Raw genomic sequence first — 24,223 nt, forward strand, 5'->3', positions numbered from 1 at the left:
ACTCATGCCCAGTGATCTTCTAACCTTTGTATGGAGGCGGAACAAGCTTGTGTCTCTTTTCAAGCACAAATGTTATTTTCTTTTACAACACACACCACACAGTGCATGAGATTGTGGTGAGGGCCGCTAACTCTCCTTGCATCCCCGACCACTACTCCCCCCCCCCCGCTAATCCACCATAATGCAACTTTTCTTAAAGGGCCAGCCTCAGTTTATGTCATATTGCCATATGCATTCACTCACACCCCACCCTCCTCCCTTGCACGGCCTGTAAAAGTCGTGAAGACTTGTTGCCAAAACATCCTTGATGTGGAACGACTGGCAGTGGTTTAGTTTTGAGCAAAAGTACCTTCATTTGTGGCTCAACAAAACTGAGTTTTAACAGGCCGTTAGACTGCTTCTTATTGGGTATAATAGATATTTTTATGTATATTCTTACAGTTATGAATGTGGCCACTACTTTCAAACTTCCTTAGAAACTTACGTGCAATTAATGGCATGAAAACAGACTATCTGTATTATAAGGTTTTCCAAAAAGAATTTAATCACAGCCATTAAAGGGTAATAAACCTGGTTTTACTGCCCAAATTAATTACTTTGCTCATCCTGACTGGATTTTATTGCACTTGCAATAAACCTGGCACATTGTGTCAGCAGCTTCTGTAATTTCAGTCTGATCAGTTGTGTTTGAGCGGTAATTTTGAAGTAGGTAACTCGAAAATCACTCAGAAGAGTGCAGACCTCTGTTAAAGTTAACCTGAGAAACAAAGAAAGTGTTTGACCATAATGCAAGCAGCACTTTTTGCAACCCGAGGGCTCTGATAAAAATTAATGGGTATAGTTCATTTTGAACCACAAAGCTACGCAAAATAGTGAGACTGACACGACGACCATTAAACAGTGATCCCATTGCCAGAGACAAACCATGTTCACCACTGTATATGCAACCCAATGCTCACATTCTTTAAATACAATGTCAACTTGTCCCATAAATGCATTCACATCCTCATATTACTTGGAACAGATAAACCATTTTGTCTCATTATATTATGACAACACAAGTCTATTTGAATGAGGTATGATCTCATATATAGCAGCAAGTCATTACACAGGGTCACATCTTCAATGCACACAAGAGTCAAGGACACCATCTGGCTGCACTCCACAAGACACATATGATGTCAGCTGCTACACCACTGTGCTAAAACCCATTACCATCCAATGTTTTCCTCCCCAGGGATCACATAGGTTTATACACCTTATTAGATATTTCGTAAAGTACTCTGAGATCTAGTTATTTCCATCACAATTGTTTATGGTTTTTACAGTTCAGTATTCTAGGTAAATGTGACATTTTTAGATAAACCCTATCTCAGGCACTACGCCTTCAAAATGATTGTCCAGGAATAAAGAATTTATGAGGACACCACATCTTCTGCGGTTTCTTCTTGTACCATAAAAGGTGTAGTATGTGACTAAGCAGAAACTAAATAAAACATGGCATGTTTTGGTAGTACAACACCGTAGCTATCAATGTAAAAATAAAATGCATTTTTATGGAGCTAACCTACACACACAAAGTGAGAACAAGCAAACTCCACACAGGAAGGTTGCTGCGAGTTGGAATTGAACCCGGAACAACTGAACTGTGAGGCAGACGTGCTGCATACTGAACAAAAAAAAAAAAAAACTATCAAACTGGTCAAGACTTCACCAATAGAACTCAATTGTAGCCAACATATGACTCTATAATTATTAATATCAAGAGTAGTTACTTGTCATTTCCAGAGACAATCATATAGGTAATCAATACAAAAACACATCATTCTTAATATTGGCTCCAACATAGAAAGCATTCATTCAAATTCACTTGTTCAACTGAAAAGATTAACAACGTTTGACCAACCAGTGATAACCCAAAAATTCCAAATCTTCTACTAACCCTCAAATACATATTGAGCGACATATATACTGTATTATCCTACCTGAAGATGTGTTCAGTTTGAAACAAAGTTTTCAATGCAAGATCATCACAACTGCACAGAATACTTTGCTCCTGTCTTTTGTAGCACACATATGCTTGCTTCTCCATCAAGGAAAGGGGGGCACTTTCCTCTTTCAAAGGAAGCCGTTCCTTCCTTCCTCTGCACTGAAATAACAATTGCCTGAAACTAAAGTCACTACAATAATAAAAAGATTACCTTGTACTTGATGTGAAAGGCTTCTTTCAGTACCCACTAAATGTTTTAATGTTCCATAGTGTTACAGGGTTAAATCTGCAGTGAGGATCAGATCATAACATTTCCTGGAATTTTTTTCCATACTTACACTTGTATACACTCACCAGCTGCAGCATTACGTAAACCATTCCAAAAATCCCAAACAGGAGTGCATCAAAAATCCTTTCTTTGGCAAAGACAACAATGCACCGTTTAATATTTGAGGTTATTTACGTTTTGCTTATTGCTGCGGTTTTGTTTTGAAACCACTCTGTATTCTACTTGAAGTTTGCAAGTATAATATTTTGCTTGACTCATCCAAATTCTTTGTAGCACTTGTCATTGTGATGTAGTGCAGTTCAGCACAATTGCAAACTATGATCACATTAATAAATATGATTTGGCCCAGAAGTGCAAAACAGAAGAGATAAGGTCCAGTAGTGGTGACCAAACACATATCTAGTGATATGAGGTTCAATGGAGTTCATTGGAACGGCTCTTCACTGCAAATGATGAGCCTTGGGTCTTTATAAAGAGCAGCTGTCCATCCCCCTTCACCCCATTTCCCTCCCCCATTCACTTCTGCCATCTTAACATATTAGTGCCATACAGTTGTAAGTAGATGTTTAGGTGTGGTGCAAGTGAAAAAAAAAATCACACGGAGGGAGGAGAGAGAGGGGCGGAGTTGGAGCTGCCTTCGAGTTCATGACCACTAGATGTGAGTGGCTACAGCTAGACGTCAAACGTCTTGTCTAATTATTTCAGATGCCGTGTACACATACTAGCCAATTTGTGTAAAGTGTTCAGGATGTGTCAATTTACCGGAGATAAAGACAGAATAAAAAGCTTAAAAATGTTTTTTAGGGTTTTGCTCTTGTCAAAATGAAAAAAAAAATGGCACGATTGCCTAACTTATAGGCACTATTTAAATGGACGATATAAAATGTTCCATCACTCAAACACTTTACGTATGTCATGAAATTTGATGTATCAGTAATCCCACTTTCAATTTTATGAATAAAACTTTGATGTTTTATAATGAAATAAAAACATAAAACACCCAGTGTTTTGATATCCTTTTTTAACTGTGCGGTTCCTGAATGAACAGTTCCTTTTTAAGAACCAAAAGTGCCATCACTATGATGATATTTGATTTTTGAGAATGAGGGCTTCTCAACCGATTCGCAATGACTCTGATCTTCTTGAAATATATATAACTCTTCTGAACCGAAAATTGTTTTCCTTTTTTATTCCGTTGCATTAAGTTTTTTGCTGTGTTTTTTTTTTTTTAATTGGACATATCAGTGTTGTATGTAGACTAGTAAGGCCACAAAGAAGATGGTGTAAAGAATTTTCGACATGTCTTCTTTTTTAATGTCACGCCTTAAAACTCCAATTAATCACTACCAAAAAATTTTGGAATATTTACTTATCTTCCACCTTTGGAAATGTTAGAAGGATCATCCTTGTATTGAGTGTAAATCAAAGGCAAAGGCCCCTAACTAGTCATTTATTTTTGAAATCTTTTTTGATCTTTTTTTTTTATTTATCGCTGTATAAAAACAACATTTTTCTGGTATGCTGCGTGTTACTTGTTTCCGCTTACACTCCAGCATCCAGTATTTGAAGCTGTAAGCACCAATAATCGTCTTCCAAACATGTTTTGATTGGCGCACACTTTTTTGCAAATATTTTATCATGATCGCATAAAATTAGACTCGGTCCTTTAAACCATCATGGCTGCTAACACATCAGTTACAATATACTTTATTGATGACATGCTGCAGCAGTAAGAAGCCTTTGGAGCCATAAGAAACAAATGCAGAAAATAAACAAACATAGTCGTCATGAGTCAACATACATTCTATACATTTTAATTTGTTTATCAGACAGAATCCACACAAAAGGAAAACCAAACAATTCATACTGTCTGCACATATCAGATCAAACTCTCTGAATGAAGTTTTTCTCAACACAAAATCAATGACATTTATGATTTGTGGCATTTAATGCTGTATGAAGAGTGAAAAAACATTGACCAGGCAAACTGTACAATAAACAGGTTAGAAAAAAAGAAAAGGAAAAAACAGATGAAGCGCAAATGTGTACAGTCTTTCAATGATGACAAGGTGCGCTGGAAAAGATATGATGTTCTAAACTTAGTGACTTGTCTGTGCAATTATGAGCTATAAAACATCACCAAACGTAGAGTATGTTATACAGGCCCAGCTTGACGACACAGAAATGACTGATTATACAAAAATAAAAGCTTCAAATGAAAACTGGAAACTGTTGATATTTGTATTTAACTGTATAAAGTACATTTTCCTTCAAAATAACTATGATGACTGTTCAGCGAAACAGACCCTGCATAAAAGTATACCACACCTATTCATGAACTTTGAATTGAACGAAGCAGGACAAAAATAATACCGGTAATACATTGTTAGTGGAAAATTTGGTGAGATGGTCTAGTCTCAATAAATCTTGACTATGTACAAGAAAACAAATATTTATTACAATACATTTTATTTACAGTTTGATTGGGCCTAAAAGCATCCCTCTCCTTTGTTTATTGTAAATTTAACAATGAGATGACTTTTTTGTTGCATTTTTTTTTTTGTGTTTATTAGCAAACTGAGGTTTGACAATAGTATATCTTGCATCTGGTATGGCTGTGCGAAAAGACGGTATTTTGGATCGCGTGTTTAGGTCATCGGCAATTTATTCATTTTTGGGTGAAACAGACAGTTCAATTTTTGGAAACTTGAGCGCACCCTTTGACCCACTATCACTGCTGGACGAGGAGGACAATCTTGCTTTTGGCGTGGCCAATGACACTCCTCCACTACCCTCCACTCCTGCTTCACTGCCTTCACCATATGTCACTTCATACGAGCCCTTTGACTTAGAACCGAAACCGCCAAAGGTGCCAAACTTCAACTTGCCTTTCTTTCCTTTGACCTTTGGACCACTTATATCTAATGAAATATCGCCACTGCCCTCTGCTGCCAGGTGTCCTGAAGGGGAAACAACTGCAAACTCACCCTCGTCGCTCAAAGAGGAAGATCGATGTCTTGACTTCTTGAAAAGGTCCAGTGACGCTGACTTGCTTTTGGGTGAAATACTGAGTCCAGCATCACCCTCGAATTGTAATTTTCCTTCTCCGCTATGTACACTGAAATCTTTAGAGACCCCTCCTTTTCCACCAGTACTAAGCTCCACCTCCGTTCCCCGGAGGTCCCCTGCACTCCTGCCCTTTGCCTTTGATTTGCTAAAAAAATTGGGTTTCTTCACCTTTATCTTTCCTTCACTTTGCCTTATTTCTGGAGTGGAAACCGTTATATCCTGCGAATAGTGAATCGCTCCACTAGTTTCGTCACCCTCCTGGACCTTTATCTGGGGAAGACTAAAACCGAATTGAGGTATCTTGAGCTTGGGAAATGTCACTGTTCCTTCGGGATATTTAAGGCCTCTAAACGTGCCGCCTGCAGGAGAAATGTCGATGTCTGGGATTTTGAACTGGGGAGTCTTTATTTTCACGTCTGAGCCTTCATAACTAATATTTGGACTGCTGGTAGCAGAACCCTGTAACTCTACAGTGGGGGATTTCAACTCCTCAGATAAAAATCCATCATCTTTGACTTTTGGAGATTTGATATCGAGTTCTACATCAGGAAATTGGAGTTTACCAAAAATGGGCTTTTTCACTTTGGATTTGTGGACATTAATATTAGCTGTCCCTGCTGTCACATCAATTGTTGGTGTCTCTGTGTCAAAATCTGGTTTCTTTGCCTTTCCTGTCACTTTGGGGAGTTTAAATTTACCTTTCTTCCCTTTTATGTTGACATCTATATCAGGATATGACAAATCACCTTTCATGTTTGAACTTTCAAGAGCGCCTGTTGGACCCTTAATATTCGGACCTTTGATATCAACGTCCGGTCCTTCGACGCCAAATTTTGGCCCTTTAATGTCTGCGTTTGGGAGGCTAACATCAACTTCTGGACCTTGAATGCCAACCTCAGGGACTTTGAAATCAATTTTAGCTTTAGGAATGTTGACATCAATGTCATGGCCCTCCAGGTTTGGTCCTTTGAAGCCAAACTGTGGCATTTTCAATCTTGGAATTTCAAATCCACCCATAGAACCCTTAATGTCGACTTTTGAATCATTGATTTCCATTGGTGTGGCCTTTATCTCTCCCTCAAAACCAGGTACTGACAAATCTACATCACTTTTGACTTTTGGACCTTTCAAATTGAAATCAGGCATGGAGATGTTTGGCAACTTGAATTTTGGTCCTTTGATCTTTCCGCTCGGACTGTCAATGTTAACATCTGGTACTTCACATTCCACTTTTGGGCCCTTAATGTTCAAATCAGCTTTAGGAAGGTTTACATCAATGTCCCCCCCCATAGATGGCACTGAGACATCTACATCGCCTTCGAATTTAGGACCTTTTAGGTTGAAATCCACATTTGGCATGTTAATATTAGGACCTGAAATTTTAGGCATCTTGAATTTTGGTCCTTGGATCTTACCGCTGGGACTGTCAATGTCAAGAGCCGGTCCTTCAAAGTCCAGTTTTGGAGCCTTAACGTCAAAATCGGATTTGGAGAAATTGACATCAACTTTTGGGCCCTGGAGTTCAACTTCAGGGGCATTGATATCAATTTTGGCCTTGGGAAGATTAACGTCAACATCAGGGCCCTCCAGTTTAGGCCCCTTGAACCCAAACTGTGGCATTTTAATTTTAGGAATTTCAAATCCACCCATAGACCCCTTAATGTCAACATTTGGATCTGTGATACCTATTCCTGGGGCTTTAAAGTTTGAATCGGCTTGGGGAAGATTTACTTCAATTTGTGACCCTTGGATTTCAACTTTGGGGACTTTGACGTCAATATTGGCCTTGGCAAGATTGATGTCAACATCAGGGCCCTCTAGGTTTGGACCTTTAATGCCAAATTCTGGCATTTTAATTTTTGGCATTCCCAATCCAGTCTTGTGGCCTTTAAAGTCAAATTTAGGGCCTTTGATATCAATATCTGGTGTTTCTATTCCCCCCTCAATGTTTGGTGCTGACATATCAACATCACCTTTAAGTTTAGGTCCGGTCAAGTCAAAATCCACATCAGGCAAAGATATATTGGGTCCTGAGAGTTTTGGCATCTTGAATTTTGTCCCCTTGAGCTTAGCACTGGGGCTGTCCATGTCAACATCTGGCCCTTCACAAACTAACTCAGGACCCTTAATGGCCAAATCAGCTCTGGGTAGATCAACGTCACTTGAGCCCTTTATGTGGACCCCAGGTACATCAATATTAGCCTTGGGCATGTGTATGTCAATGTCTGGACCCTCTACTTTTGGACCATGTAGGCTTAAATCTGGCATTTTCATTTTTGGTAATTCAAATCCAATGTTAGGCCCCTTAAAATCACCTTTTGGACCTTTGAGTTTGATTTGCGGAGCTTTTATATCACCTTCAACATCTGGTAGTCCCATGTCTACATCACCTTTGAGTTCAGGGCCTTTCAGATTCAAATCGATATTTGGCATGGTTATGTTTGGTCCTGAGATTTTTGGCATCTTAAATTTTGATCCCTTGAACTTCCCACTGGGACTGTCAATATCAACATCAGGTCCTTTAATATCTGCTTTGGGTCCCTTAATTTCCAAATTAGCCTTAGGTAGATCAAAACCGGGGACTGTGATGTCAATATCAGCCTTGGGAAGGTTGATGTCACTATTTGTCCCCTGCAATTTTGGACCTTTTACATCAGCGCTTGGTACTTTTATATCGATGTCAGCCTTCGGAAGTGACATGTCGGAGTCAACTTTGACTTTAGGACTGTCAAGATTAAAATCAACATCAGGAAGAGAAAATTTTGCTCCTGGCATTTTGAGCTTTGTTCCTTTAATTTTTACATTTGGATCCCCACTTTTTACTTCTGGTCCTTCAATGCCAACATCTGGAATTTGTATTTCTCCGCTACCCTTACTCAAATTAAGATCAGCTCCTGGAATTTCAACCTTAGGAACTTTGAAACCAAATTTTGGTATCTTAAATTTGTGTCCTTTCATTTTGGGGCCTGTTACATCCAAGTCTACATCCAGTCCTTCAATGCTACCAGTATTCCCTTTTATGTTGATGTTTCCTTGCGTCTGTTTCATATCAATTTCTGGGTTTTTTATCTTGGGGCCCCTGAAACCAAACTTGGGCATTTTAAACTTTGATTTCTTAATGTTGATTCCTGGAACCTCAACATTAGCATCTTCCACATCAAGGTCAGGTTTTGGCAATTGAATGTTTCCTTCACCCTGTAACTTGGGGAGCTGTATATCTACTTCAGCACCCTCGACATTGTGTCCAGGCCCTTTAAAGTCAACTCGTGGACCTCTGATCTCCAAGTCTGGCACAGAAATGTCTCCCTCAATATTTGGTACTGGTAAATCAACATCACCTTGGATTTTAGGACCTTTTAGATTGAAATCCAAATTTGGCATGTTGATGTTTGGGCCTGAGATTTTCGGCATCTTCATTTTCGGTCCCTTAATCTTCCAACCTGGACTGCCAATGTCAACGTCTGGTATTTCAACATCCAAATCTGGACCCTTGATGTCTACATCTGTTTTTGGTAGACTGACATCAACTTCAGGGACCTTGATGTCAATATCAGCCTTGGGAAGGTTGATGTCAACATCAGGACCTTCCAAATTTGGACCTTTGATGTTAAATTTCGGCATACTGATTTTTGGCATTTCAAAACCAGCCTTGGGGCCCTTAATGTCAACTTTTGGGCCTTTGATATCTACTTCCGGCACAGTTATGTCTCCCTCAATATTTGGTCCAGACAGGTTAACATCACCTTTGACTTTAGAACCTTTTACATTGAAATCCAAACTTGGCATGTTGATGTTTGGGCCTGATATTTTTGGCATCTTCATTTTTGGTCCCTTGATCTTCCAACCTGGACTGCCAATGTCAACGTCTGGTACTTCAACATCTAACTCTGGACCCTTGATGTTTACATCTGCTTTGGGGAGACTAACATCAACTTCTGGGACCTTGATGTCAACATCAGGACCTTCCAAATTTGGACCTTTGACGTTAAATTTCGGCATACCGATTTTTGGCATTTCAAAACCAGCCTTGGGGCCCTTAATGTCAACTTTTGGGCCTTTGATATCCACTTCCGGCACAGTTACATCTCCCTCAATGTTTGGTACTGACACATTAACATCACCTTTGACTTTAGAACCTTTTACATTGAAATCCAAACTTGGCATGTTGATGTTTGGGCCTGATATTTTTGGCATCTTCATTTTTGGTCCCTTGATCTTCCAACCTGGACTGCCAATGTCAACGTCTGGTACTTCAACATCTAACTCTGGACCCTTTATGTTTACATCTGCTTTAGGGAGACTGACATCAACTTCTGGGACCTTGATGTCAATATCAGCCTTGGGAAGGTTGATGTCAACATCAGGACCTTCCAAATTTGGACCTTTGACGTTAAATTTTGGCATACTGATTTTTGGCATTTCAAAACCAGCCTTGGGGCCCTTTATGTCAACTTTTGGGCCTTTGATATCCACTTCCGGTACAGTTATGTCTCCTTCAATGTTTGGTACTGACACATTAACATCACCTTTGACTTTAGAACCTTTTACATTGAAATCCAAACTTGGCATGTTGATGTTTGGGCCTGATATTTTTGGCATCTTCATTTTTGGTCCCTTGATCTTCCAACCTGGGCTGCCAATATCAACGTCTGGTACTTCAAAATCTAACTCTGGACCCTTTACGTTTACATCTGCTTTGGGAAGACTGACATCAACTTCAGGGACCTTGATGTCAATATCAGCCTTGGGAAGGTTGATGTCAACATCAGGACCTTCCAAATTTGGACCTTTGATGTTAAATTTCGGCATACTGATTTTTGGCATTTCAAAACCAGCCTTGGGGCCCTTAATATCAACTTTTGGGCCTTTGATATCTACTTCCGGCACAGTTATGTCTCCATCAATGTTTGGTCCAGACACATTAACATCACCTTTGACTTTATGACCTTTTAGATTTAAATCCAAACTTGGCATGTTAATGTTTGGGCCTGATATTTTTGGCATCTTCATTTTTGGTCCCTTGATCTTCCAACCTGGACTGCCAATATCGACGTCTGGAATTTCAACGTCCATATCTGGACCCTTGATGTCTACATCTGTTTTTGGTAGACTGACATCAACTTCAGGGACCTTGATGTCAATATCAGCCTTGGGAAGGTTGATGTCAACATCAGGACCCTCTAAATTTGGACCTTTAAAGCCAAATTTTGGCATACTGATTTTTGGCATTTCAAAACCAGCCTTGGGGCCCTTAATGTCAACTTTGGGGCCTTTGATATCCACTTCCGGCACAGTTATGTCTCCCTCAATGTTTGGTCCAGACACATTAACATCACCTTTGACTTTAGAACCTTTTACATTGAAATCCAAACTTGGCATGTTGATGTTTGGGCCTGATATTTTTGGCATCTTCATTTTTGGTCCCTTGATCTTCCAACCTGGACTGCCAATGTCAACATCTGGTACTTCGACATCTAAATCTGGACCCTTTATGTTTACATCTGCTTTGGGAAGACTGACATCAACTTCAGGGACCTTGATGTCAATATCAGCCTTAGGAAAGTTGATGTCAACATCAGGACCTTCCAAATTTGGACCTTTGATGTTAAATTTCGGCATACTGATTTTTGGCATTTCAAAACCAGCCTTGGGGCCCTTAATGTCAACTTTTGGGCCTTTGATATCCACTTCCGGCGCAGTTATGTCTCCTTCAATGTTTGGTCCAGACACATTAACATCACCTTTGACTTTAGGACCTTTTAGATTTAAATCCAAACTTGGCATGTTAATGTTTGGGCCTGATATTTTTGGCATCTTCATTTTTGGTCCCTTGATCTTCCAACCTGGGCTGCCAATGTCAACGTCTGGTACTTCAACATCTAAATCTGGACCCTTGATGTTTACATCTGCTTTGGGGAGACTGACATCAACTTCAGGGACCTTGATGTCAAAATCAGCCTTGGGAAGGTTGATGTCAACATCAGGACCTTCCAAATTTGGACCTTTGATGTTAAATTTCGGCATACTGATTTTTGGCATTTCAAAACCAGCCTTGGGGCCCTTAATGTCAACTTTTGGGCCTTTGATATCTACTTCCGGCACAGTCATGTCTCCTTCAATTTTTGGTCCAGACACATTAACATCACCTTTGACTTTAGAACCTTTTAGATTTAAATCCAAACTTGGCATGTTGATGTTTGGGCCTGATATTTTTGGCATTTTCATTTTTGGTCCCTTGATCTTCCAACCTGGGCTGCCAATGTCAACGTCTGGTACTTCAACCTCTAAATCTGGACCCTTGATGTTTACATCTGCTTTGGGGAGACTGACATCAACTTCAGGGACCTTGATGTCAATATCAGCCTTGGGAAGGTTGATGTCAACATCAGGACCTTCCAAATTTGGACCTTTGATGTTAAATTTCGGCATACTGATTTTTGGCATTTCAAAACCAGCCTTGGGGCCCTTAATGTCAACTTTTGGGCCTTTGATATCCACTTCCGGCACAGTTATGTCTCCCTCAATGTTTGGTCCGGACACATTAACATCACCTTTGACTTTAGAGCCTTTTACATTGAAATCCAAACTTGGCATGTTTATGTTTGGGCCTGATATTTTTGGCATCTTCATTTTCGGTCCCTTGATCTTCCAACCTGGGCTGCCAATGTCAACGTCTGGAATTTCAACATCCATATCTGGACCCTTGATGTCTACATCTGTTTTTGGTAGACTGACATCAACTTCAGGGACTTTGATGTCAATATCAGCCTTGGGAAGGTTGATGTCAACATCAGGACCCTCCAAATTTGGACCTTTAAAGCCAAATTTGGGCATACTGATTTTTGGCATTTCAAAACCAGCCTTGGGGCCCTTAATGTCAACTTTGGGGCCTTTGATATCTACTTCCGGCACAGTTATGTCTCCCTCAATGTTTGGTCCGGACACATTAACATCACCTTTGACTTTAGAACCTTTTACATTGAAATCCAAACTTGGCATGTTGATGTTGGGGCCTGATATTTTTGGCATCTTCATTTTTGGTCCCTTGATCTTCCAACCTGGGCTGCCAATGTCAACATCTGGTACTTCAACATCTAAATCTGGACCCTTGATGTTTACATCTGCTTTGGGAAGACTGACATCAACTTCAGGGACCTTGATGTCAATATCAGCCTTGGGAAGGTTGATGTCAACATCAGGACCTTCTAAATTTGGACCTTTGATGTTAAATTTCGGCATACTGATTTTTGGCATTTCAAAACCAGCCTTGGGGCCCTTTATGTCAACTTTTGGGCCTTTGATATCCACCTCCGGCACAGTTAAGTCTCCCTCGATTTTCGGTCCAGACACATTAACATCACCTTTGACTTTAGGACCTTTTACATTGAAATCCAAACTTGGTATGTTGATGTTTGGACCTGTGATATTTGGCATCTTCATTTTTGGACCCTTGATTTTCCACCCTGGACTGCCAATATCAACATCTGGGACGTCAACATCTAGATTTGGACCCTTTATGTCAACATCTGTTTTGGGGAGACTGACATCAACTTCAGGGACCTTGATGTCAACATTAGCCTTGGGTAGGTTGATATCAACTTGAGGACCTTCCAGCTTTGGGCCTTTAAAGCCAAATTCTGGCATACTGATTTTTGGCAATTCAAATCCAGGTTTGGGGCCCTTAATATCAAATTTGGGGCCTTTGACATCTACTTCCAGACCCTTAACATCTCCTTCAATGTTTGGTACTGACACATCAAGATCGCCTTTCAGTTTGGGGCTTTTAAGATTGAAATCTACATCAGGCATCGAAATGCTTGGTCCTGTTATTTTTGGCATCTGGAATTTAGGTCCTTTTATTTTACCACTGGGACTGTCAATGTTAACATCTGGTCCTTGCAGGTCCAAGTCACCACCCTTTATTTTCACATCAGCCTTTGGTAGACTGACATTCATTTTAGGCCCTTGAGTGTCTACATCTGGGGCCTTGATGTCAATATTAGCCTTTGGAAGTGTTATGTCAATGTCGGGACCTTCTATTTTTTTATTTTTAAAGCCAAAGTCTGGCATTTTAAACTTTGGCAAACCAAAACCACTCTTTGAACCCTTTATGTCAACTTTTGGCCCTTTAATGTCAATGTCCGGAGTTTTTATTTCTCCCTCAATACTTGGTACTGATACATCATGACCTTTAAGTTTAGGACCTTTAACGTGGAAATCCACATCAGGCATAGAGATGCCTGACCCTAAAATTTTTGGCATCTTGAATTTTGGTCCCTTTATCTTTCCACTTGGAATTTCAATATCATGATCAGGTCCTTTGATGTCTATCTTTGCGCCTTTAATATCTAATTCAGCTTTTGGAAGATTCATGTCGATTTCTGAGCCTTTAAGTTCAACCTCAGGGAGTTTAACATCAATATTGGGTTTGGGAAGGTTGATGTCAAGATCAGGTCCTTCCAGTTTTGGACCTTTAAAATTGAAATCAGGCATTTTTATTTTTGGCATTTCAAAACCAGGCTTGGGGCCCTTAACGTCAACTTTTGGGCCTTTGATATCTACTTCCGGCACAGTTATGTCTCCCTCAATGTTTGGTCCGGACACATTAACATCACCTTTGACTTTAGAACCTTTTACATTGAAATCCAAACTTGGCATGTTGATGTTGGGGCCTGATATTTTTGGCATCTTCATTTTTGGTCCCTTGATCTTCCAACCTGGACTGCCAATGTCGACGTCTGGTACTTCAACATCTAAATCTGGACCCTTGATGTTTAAATCTGCTTTGGGGAGACTGACATCAACTTCAGGGACCTTGATGTCAATATCAGCCTTGGGAAGGTTTATATCAACATCAGGACCCTCCAAATTTGGACCTTTAAAGCCAAATTTTGGCATACTGATTTTTGGCATTTCAAAACCAGCCTTGGGGCCCTTAATGTCAACTTTTGGGCCTTTGATGTCCACCTCTGGCGCAGTTACGTCTCCCTCAATGTTTGGTCCAGACAAATTAACATCACCTTTGACTTTAGGACCTTTTAGATTTAAATCAAAACTTGGCATGTTGATATTTGGGCCTGAGATTTTTGGCATTTTCATTTTTGGTCCCTTGATCTTCCAACCTGGACTGCCAATGTCAACGTCTGGTACTTCAACATCTAACTCTGGACCCTTAATGTCTACATCAGCTTTAGGGAGACTGACATCCACTTGAGGGACATTGAAGTCAATATCAGGCTTTTTAAGGTTGATGTCAACATCAGGACCCTCCAAATTTGGACCTTTGATGCCAAATTTTGGCATTCCAATTTTGGGCATTTCAAAACCAGCTTTGGGCCCCTTAATGTCAACTTTTGGGCCCTTGATGTCCAAATCTGGAAGTGAAACGTCTCCTTCAATATTTGGTACTGACACATCCAAATCACCTTTGACTTTTGGACCTTTTAGGTTTAAATCCAAACTTGGCATGTTGATGTTTGGGCCTGAGATTTTTGGCATCTTCATTTTTGGACCCTTTATCTTCCAACCTGGACTGCCAATATCAATGTCTGGAACGTCAACATCTAAATTTGGACCCTTGATGTCTACATCAGCTTTGGGAAGACTGACATCCACTTCAGGGACATTGATGTCAATATCAGCCTTGGGAAGATTGATGTCAACATCAGGACCCTCCAAATTTGGACCTTTAAAGCCAAATTTCGGCATACTGATTTTTGGCATTTCAAAACCAGCTTTGGGGCTCTTAATGTCAACTTTTGGGCCTTTAATGTCCACCTCCGGCACAGTTATGTCTCCCTCGATATTCGGTCCAGACACATTAACATCACCTTTGACTTTAGGACCTTTTAGATTTAAATCCAAACTTGGCATGTTGATATTTGGGCCTGAGATTTTTGGCATCTTCAATTTTGGTCCCTTGATCTTCCAACCTGGACTGCCAATGTCAACATCTGGTACTTCAACATCTAACTCTGGACCCTTGATATCTGCATCCATTTTAGGGAGACTGACATCAACTTCAGGGACCTTGATGTCAATATCAGCCTTGGGAAGGTTGATGTCAACATCAGGACCTTCCAAATTTGGACCTTTGATGTTAAATTTTGGCATACTGATTTTTGGCATTTCAAAACCAGCCTTGGGGCCCTTAATGTCAACTTTTGGGCCTTTGATATCCACTTCCGGCACAGTTATGTCTCCTTCAATGTTTGGTCCGGACACATTAACATCACCTTTGACTTTAGAGCCTTTTACATTGAAATCCAAACTTGGCATGTTGATGTTTGGGCCTGATATTTTTGGCATCTTCATTTTCGGTCCCTTGATCTTCCAACCTGGGCTGCCAATGTCAACGTCTGGAATTTCAACGTCCATATCTGGACCCTTGATGTCTACATCTGTTTTTGGTAGACTGACATCAACTTCAGGGACCTTGATGTCAATATCAGCCTTGGGAAGGTTGATGTCAACATCAGGACCCTCCAAATTTGGACCTTTAAAGCCAAATTTGGGCATACTGATTTTTGGCATTTCAAAACCAGCCTTGGGGCCCTTAATGTCAACTTTTGGGCCTTTGATATCCACTTCCGGCACAGTTATGTCTCCCTCAATGTTTGGTCCGGACACATTAACATCACCTTTGACTTTAGAGCCTTTTACATTGAAATCCAAACTTGGCATGTTTATGTTTGGGCCTGATATTTTTGGCATCTTCATTTTCGGTCCCTTGATCTTCCAACCTGGGCTGCCAATGTCAACGTCTGGTACTTCAACATCTAAATCTGGACCCTTGACGGCTACATCTGCTTTGGGGAGAGTGACATCAACTTCAGGGACCTTGATGTCAATATCAGCCTTGGGAAGGTTGATGTCAACTTCAGGACCCTCCAAATTTGGACCTTTAAAGCCAAATTTGGGCATACTGATTTTTGGCATTTCAAAACCAGCCTTGGGGCCCTTAATGTCAACTTTTGGGCCTTTGATGTCCAACTTCGGCACAGTTATGTCTCCCTCGATGTTTGGTCCAGACAGGTTAACATCACCTTTGATTTTAGGACCTTTGAGATTTAAATCCAAACTTGGCATGTTTATGTTTGGGCCTGAGATGTTTGGCATCTTCACTTTTGGTCCCTTGATCTTCCAACCTGGATTGTCAATGTCAACATCTAATTCTGGACTCTTGACATCAACATTAGTTTTGGGGAGACTCAAATCAACTTCAGGGACGTTGACATCAATATTAGCTTTTGGAATGTCAAAGTCCAGGTCAGGACCCTCTAGTTTTGGGCCTTTGAAGCCAAATTCTGGCATTTTGAATTTTGGCATGTCAAATCCTTCTTTAGAGCCTTTGATGTCAATGCTGGGGCCTTTGATATCAATTTCTGGAGAAGTAATATCGGCCCCAACATGTGGAACTGGCAAGTCAACATTACCTTTGGTTTTTGACCCTTTCAGATGGAAGTCTACATCAGGCATGGAAATGTTTGGTATCTTGAATTTTGGTGCCTTGATTTTTCCACTCGGACTGGCTATTTCAAGAGCTGGTCCTTTGATGTCAAAATTTGTATCTTTGACATCCAAGTCAACTTTTGGGAGATTTACATCAACTTCCGGACCCTTAAGTTTAACCTCAGGGATTTTAACATCAATATTGGCTTTTGGAACGTTGATGTCAACGTCTGGGCCCTCTAATTTTGGGCGTCTGAAGCCAAATTCTGGCATTTTTATTTTTGGCATTTCAAATGTAGTTTTGGGGCCCTTGATGTCAACTTTGGCGCCTTTGATATCCAATTCTGGAGCAGTAATATCTCCCTCAACATTTGGTGTTGACATATCAATATCACCTTTGAGTTTAGGACTTTTAAAATTGAAATCCACATCAGGCATGGAGATACTTGGCATCTTGAATTTCGGTCCCTTGATTTTTCCACTCGGACTTTCTATGTCAATTTCAGGTCCTTTGATGTCAAGATTTACATCTTTGACATTCAAATCTGTTTTAGGGAGCTTTACATCAACTTCTGGGCCTTGAAGTTTAACCTCAGGGATTTTGGTGGTAATGCCAGCTGTGGGAAGCTTGATGTCAAGATCAGGACCGTCGACTTTTGGAGCTTTCAATCCGAATTTTGGCAGACTTAATTTAGGCATTTCAAATCCTGCTCTTGGGCCTTTAATGTCAGCTTTTGGGCCTTGGATTTCCATTTCTGGAATTTTTACTTCCCCTTCAATATTTGGTACTGACACATCAACATCACCTTTGACTTTAGGACCTTTTAGATTTAAATCCAAAATTGGCATATTGATGTTTGGGCCTGAGATTTTTGGCATATTGATGTTTGGGCCTGAGATTTTTGGCATCTTCATTTTTGGTCCCTTGATCTTCCAACCTGGGCTGCCAATGTCAACGTCTGGTACTTCAAGATCTAAATCTGGACCCTCGATATTTACATCTGCTTTGGGGAGACTGACATCAACTTCAGGGACCTTGATGTCAATATCAGCCTTGGGAAGGTTGATGTCAACATCAGGACCTTCCAAATTTGGACCTTTGATGTTAAATTTCGGCATGCTTATTTTTGGCATTTCAAAACCAGCCTTGGTCCCCTTAACGTCAATTTTTGGGCCTTTAATGTCCACCTCCGGCACAGTTATGTCTCCTTCAATATTTGGTACTGACACATCAACATCACCTTTGACTTTAGGACCTTTTAGATTGAAATCCAAACTTGGCATGTTGATGTTTGGGCCTGATATTTTTGGCATCTTCATTTTTGGTCCCTTGATCTTCCAACCTGGACTGCCAATGTCAACGTCTGGTAGTTCAACATCCAAATCTGGACCCTTGATGTCAACATCTGTTTTTGGTAGACTGACATCAACTTCAGGGACCTTGATGTCAATATCAGCCTTGGGAAGGTTTATGTCAACATCAGGACCTTCCAAATTTGGACCTTTGATGTTAAATTTCGGCATACTGATTTTTGGCATTTCAAAACCAGCCTTGGGGCCCTTAATGTCAACTTTTGGGCCTTTGATATCCACTTCCGGCACAGTTATGTCTCCCTCAATGTTTGGTCCGGACACATTAACATCACCTTTGACTTTAGAGCCTTTTACATTGAAATCCAAACTTGGCATGTTGATGTTTGGGCCTGATATTTTTGGCATCTTCATTTTTGGTCCCTTGATCTTCCAACCTGGGCTGCCAATGTCAACGTCTGGTACTTCAACATCTAACTCTGGACCCTTAATATCTACATCAGCTTTAGGGAGACTGAGATCCACTTGAGGGACCTTGATGTCAATATCAGCCTTGGGAAGATTGATGTCAACATCAGGACCTTCCAAATTTGGACCTTTGATGTTAAATTTTGGCATACTGATTTTTGGCATTTCAAAACCAGCCTTGGGGCCCTTAATGTCAACTTTTGGGCCTTTGATATCCACTTCCGGCACAGTAATGTCTCCCCCAATGTTTGGTCCAGACACATTAACATCACCTTTGACTTTAGAACCTTTTACATTGAAATCCAAACTTGGCATGTTGATGTTTGGGCCTGATATTTTTGGCATCTTCATTTTTGGTCCCTTGATCTTCCAACCTGGGCTGCCAATGTCAGCGTCTGGTACTTCAACATCTAAATCTGGACCCTTTACATTGACATCTACTTTGGGGAGACTGACATCAACTTCAGGGACCTTGATGTCAATATCAGCCTTGGGAAGATTGATGTCAACATCAGGACCTTCCAAATTTGGACCTTTGATGTTAAATTTTGGCATACTGATTTTTGGCATTTCAAAACCAGCCTTGGGGCCCTTAATGTCAACTTTTGGGCCTTTGATATCCACTTCCGGCACAGTTACATCTCCCTCAATGTTTGGTCCTGACACATTAACATCACCTTTGACTTTAGGACCTTTAACATTGAAATCCAAACTTGGCATGTTGATGTTTGGGCCTGATATTTTTGGCATCTTCATTTTCGGTCCCTTGATCTTCCAACCTGGGCTGCCAATGTCAACGTCTGGTACTTCAACGTCCAAATCTGGACCCTTTATGTTTACATCTGCTTTGGGGAGACTGACATCAACTTCAGGGACATTGATGTCAATATCAGCCTTGGGAAGGTTTATGTCAACATCAGGACCTTCCAAATTTGGACCTTTGATTTTAAATTTCGGCATACTGATTTTTGGCATTTCAAAACCAGCCTTGGGGCCCTTAATGTCAACTTTTGGGCCTTTGATATCCACTTCCGGCACAGCTATGTCTCCCTCAATGTTTGGTCCAGCCACATTAACATCACCTTTGACTTTAGAACCTTTTACATTGAAATCCAAACTTGGCATGTTAATGTTTGGGCCTGATATTTTTGGCATCTTCATTTTTGGTCCCTTGATCTTCCAACCTGGGCTGCCAATGTCAACGTCTGGTACTTCAACATCTAAATCTGGACCCTTGATGTTTAAATCTGCTTTGGGGAGACTGACATCAACTTCAGGGACCTTGACGTCAATATCAGCCTTGGGAAGGTTGATGTCAACATCAGGACCTTCCAAATTCGGACCTTTGATGTTAAATTTCGGCATACTGATTTTTGGCATTTCAAAACCAGCCTTGGGGCCCTTAATGTCAACTTTTGGGCCTTTGATATCCACTTCCGGCACAGTTATGTCCCCCTCAATGTTAGGTCCAGAAACATTAACATCACCTTTCACTTTAGGACCTTTTACATTTAAATCCAAACTTGGCATGTTGATGTTTGGGCCTGATATTTTTGGCATCTTCATTTTTGGTCCCTTGATCTTCCAACCTGGACTGCCCATGTCAACGTCTGGTACTTCAACATCTAAATCTAGACCTTTAATGTCTACATCAGCTTTGGGGAGACTGACATCCACTTGAGGGACATTGATGTCAATATCAGGCTTGGGAAGGTTGATGTCAACATCAGGACCCTCCAAATTTGCACCTTTGATTCCAAATTTTGGCATTCCAATTTTGGGCATTTCAAAACCAGCTTTTGGCCCCTTAATGTCAACTTTTGGGCCCTTGATGTCCAAATCCGGAAGAGAAACGTCTCCCTCAATATTCGGTACTGACACATCCACATCACCTTTGACTTTTGGACCTTTTAGGTTGATATCCAAATTTGGCATGTTGATGTTTGGGCCTGAGATTTTTGGCATCTTCACTTTTGGTCCCTTGATCTTCCAACCTGGACTGCCAATGTCAACGTCTGGTACTTCAACATCTAACTCTGGACCCTTAATGTCGACATCAGCTTTAGGTAGACTGAGATCCACTTGAGGGACATTGATGTCAATATCAGGCTTGGGAAGTTTGATGTCAACATCAGGACCCTCCAAATTTGGACCTTTAAAGCCAAATTTTGGCATACTGATTTTTGGCATTTCAAAACCAGCCTTGGGGCCCTTAATGTCAACTTTTGGGCCTTTGATGTCTACCTCCGGCACAGTTATGTCTCCCTCAATATTTGGTACTGACACATCAACATCACCTTTGACTTTAGGACCTTTTCGATTTAAATCCAAAGTTGGCATGTTTATGTTTGGGCCTGAGATTTTTGGCATCTTCATTTTTGGACCCTTGATTTTCCACCCTGGACTGCCAATATCAACATCTGGTACTTCAACTTCTACATCTGGAGCCTTTATGTCTATATCCGCTTTGGGGAGACTGACATCAACTTCAGGGACCTTGATGTCAATATCAGCCTTGGGAAGATTGATATCAACATCAGGACCCTCCAAATTTGGACCTTTGATACCAAATTTTGGCACATTTATTTGGCCAGTCCCGGAGCCTTTAATGTCAAATTTTGGGCCTTTGATGTTCACATCTGGTATTTTAACGTCTCCTTTGAGATTAGATACTGACACGTCACCTTTGCCTTTGGGACTCTTTAGTTTGAGGTCCAAATCTGGCAAGTTGATATTAGGCCCTGAAATATTTGGCATCTTCACTTTTGCTCCCTTGATCTCCCAACCTGATTTGTCAATGTCAATATCTGGTACTTCTACATCAATGCCTGGCATCTTGATATCTAGATCTGTTTTGGGGAGACTGACATCAAGTTCAGGCACACTCATGTCAATATTAGCCTTGGGAACATTGATGCTTACATCAGGACCCTCTAACTTTGGACCTTTCAAGTCGAATCCTGGCATACTAATTTTTGGCTTTGGTCCCTTAACCTTCCAACCTGGACTGCCAACGTCAACGTCTGGTACTTCAACATCTAAATCTGGTCCTTTAATATTTACATCAGCTTTAGGGAGATTGATATCTACTTCAGGGACCCTGATGTCAACATTAGCCTTGGGAAGTTTGATGTCAACATCAGGACCCTCCAAATTAGGACCTTTGATGCCAAATTTTGACATACTAATTTTTGGCATTTCGATTCCGGTCTTTGGGCCTTTAATTTCAACTTTTGGATCTTTAATATCTACTTCTGGCATGGTAACGGCGCCCTCGATATTCGGTGCTGACACATCAACATCGCCTTTGACTTTATGACCTTTTAGATGGATATCCAAATTTGGCATGTTTATATTTGGACCTGAGATATTTGGCATCTTCATTTTTGGTCCCTTGATCCTCCAACCTGAACTGTTGATGTCAACATCTGGTGCTTTTACATCTATATCTGGACCCTTGATGTCTACATTTGTGTTTTGGAAATCAACTTCAGGAGCATTGATGTCAACATTAGGTTTGGAAAGATTGATGTCAATGTCAGGACCTTCCAAATTTGGACCTTTGAAGCCAATTTTTGACATACTGATTTTCGGCATGTCAACGTCAGTCTTGGGCCCTTTGAAGTCAAGCTTTGAGTCCTTGATTTCTATTTCCGGTGCTTTAATTCCTTCAATATTTATTTGAGGCATATCCACATCACTTTTGAGTTTGGAGCCTTCCATATTTAAATTCACTCCTGTAATCGAGACATTCGGTCCTTTGATACTTGGCATTTTGACTTCTGGTCCCTTGATCTTACCGCTTGTACGTTTGAAGGAAACCCCGCCAAGAGATGGTATCGACAAATCGGGGCCCTGAATGTCCGTACTAGCTTCTGGAGCTTTGATATCAACTGTAGGACCTTGAAGGTCAACTTCAGGGATCTTGATATCAATATTAGCCTTAGGAACTTTGATGTCTACCTCAGGAGCTTCCAGTTTTGGACCTTTGCCACACTGAGAAGCATCAATATTGATTTTGGGGTCTTTGATCACAATTTTAGGTGTTTTAATGTCTCCATCTGTATTTGATACTGACACATTTAAATTACCTTTAACTTGAGAGCCTTTCAGATTCAAATCTGATGTGGAGATATGTGGATCTGAAATTTTCGGCACCTCAAAATTTGGGCCTTTAATGTCAACCTCAGGAAACTTGGCATCCCCAATTTTGCCCACGTTTATGCTAATGCCTGAGTCCTGTGGTGTTTTTATTTTTCCAAAGCCATTCTCACCCAGTGTGTCTTTAATGTCAATTTTTGTGCCTTTCACATCTATCTGTGGTCCTTTGACTTGGGGGCCTTTCAGATTTAATCCCACATTTGGCATGGTAATGTTTGGACCCGAGATATCAGATTTGGAAATATCCTTATTCATGTTTGTGCCTTCTCCCTCTAGTCCTTCATGGGTTACTTCTGGACCCTGGATTACCACATTGGGTATTTTTACGTTTCCATCCATTTTTGGAGTTAATACTCCTCCTCTTATATGTGGGCCTGTCTGACTAATCTTGATTTCCTGAGTTTTTACATCAACATTTGAACCTTTCGTCACAAGTGATGTTACATTTATTTGAGGCATTTTGAAATCCCCTTTCTGCTCAAGAGTGATGTCAGGGCCTTGTACATGGTACTTTTTTGTTTGAATGCTGATGTTAGTATTTGCAGAAGGACCTTTCAGTTCACCTTCGGCATCCGTATAACCTTTGCTCAGTGAAACGTTTGGAATTTGAATAGAGCTCGATTCCTTTGAGTGAGGGTGACGTAAAGCGATTTCAGGTAAATTTACCTTTGTTCCCTCACCATCTTGTGTTTTATCAACGGACGTCACAAAAATCTGCTTTCCTTTCTCTGGTACAGACACCCGAATTGACGCTCCGTTGTCATCTGTCTCAAATACCTCACTACCTTCTATTCCTCCCATTGAAACATGCTTACTACCAGTGTTTGAACTTTCCCTTAACTTGTAAGAGACATTGCCCAGGTCAAAAACTCCTCCTTCATCTCCCACTTTACCTGAAGGGCTGCCATGTGAAATTCTTATTCCTGGAGAGCCATCGCCCGATTCTTGCCTTTGCCCCTTGAAATCTGGGCTTGAAAGCTCAAGTTGCTCACTTATGCCACTCGGCATATCCACAGTGTAGGTAGTGATACGGCGGGTGACAGTTGTAATTGTGCTGCCGTCGCTACTTGTGCTGCTATGCCGCTCCGTGCGCACGTCCACTCCTTCGGCAAGGTCTTCAGACTTGAGCCTCGGTTTGATCTTTCTTGTGTAAATCCTTTTATAGTCCTCTTCATCTCCACCCTGTTTAGATAAAAACCAGAAAGAAAATGGCATTAGACTAGTATTCATGCGGGGATTGTAAAATAGCAAAAGATGATTTTCAACTAGAACATTTTTCACCTATAATAGAGACTGTAAATAAACATGTGGCTCTTCCAGGTGTTATGGCTTTGTAAATGCTTAAAAATATATAGAATTCTGTATATTTTAGGGATTCATAAATATTTAATTGAAATAGTAACTATCCAATATCATTAAGTGATTCAACCACATAATTTAATGGCTTCAATAGTAGACAGAAAAAAAAGGAAGAGTTGGAAGAC

The 24,223-nt window shown here is 40.7% G+C and overlaps 1 protein-coding gene across 1 annotated transcript in view; it reads right to left on the reverse strand.

The window, feature by feature from the left end:
• Positions 1 to 4,077: 4,077 nt before the first annotated feature.
• The window catches only part of ahnak (AHNAK nucleoprotein), a 31,610-nt gene continuing 11,464 nt past the window's right edge, over positions 4,078 to 24,223 (reverse strand). Inside the window, exon 6 of the mRNA XM_088430696.1 lies at positions 4,078 to 23,921. Within this exon, the coding sequence (XP_088286822.1) occupies positions 4,944 to 23,921 (18,978 nt within the window). The 3' untranslated portion in view covers positions 4,078 to 4,943. The remainder of the gene's footprint in view (positions 23,922 to 24,223) is intronic.

Source organism: Hippichthys cyanospilos, chromosome 13, assembly GCF_059441005.1.
Source record: "Hippichthys cyanospilos isolate Australia breed blue-spotted pipefish chromosome 13, RoL_Hcya_1.0, whole genome shotgun sequence".
Taxonomy (NCBI): Eukaryota; Metazoa; Chordata; class Actinopteri; order Syngnathiformes; family Syngnathidae; genus Hippichthys; species Hippichthys cyanospilos.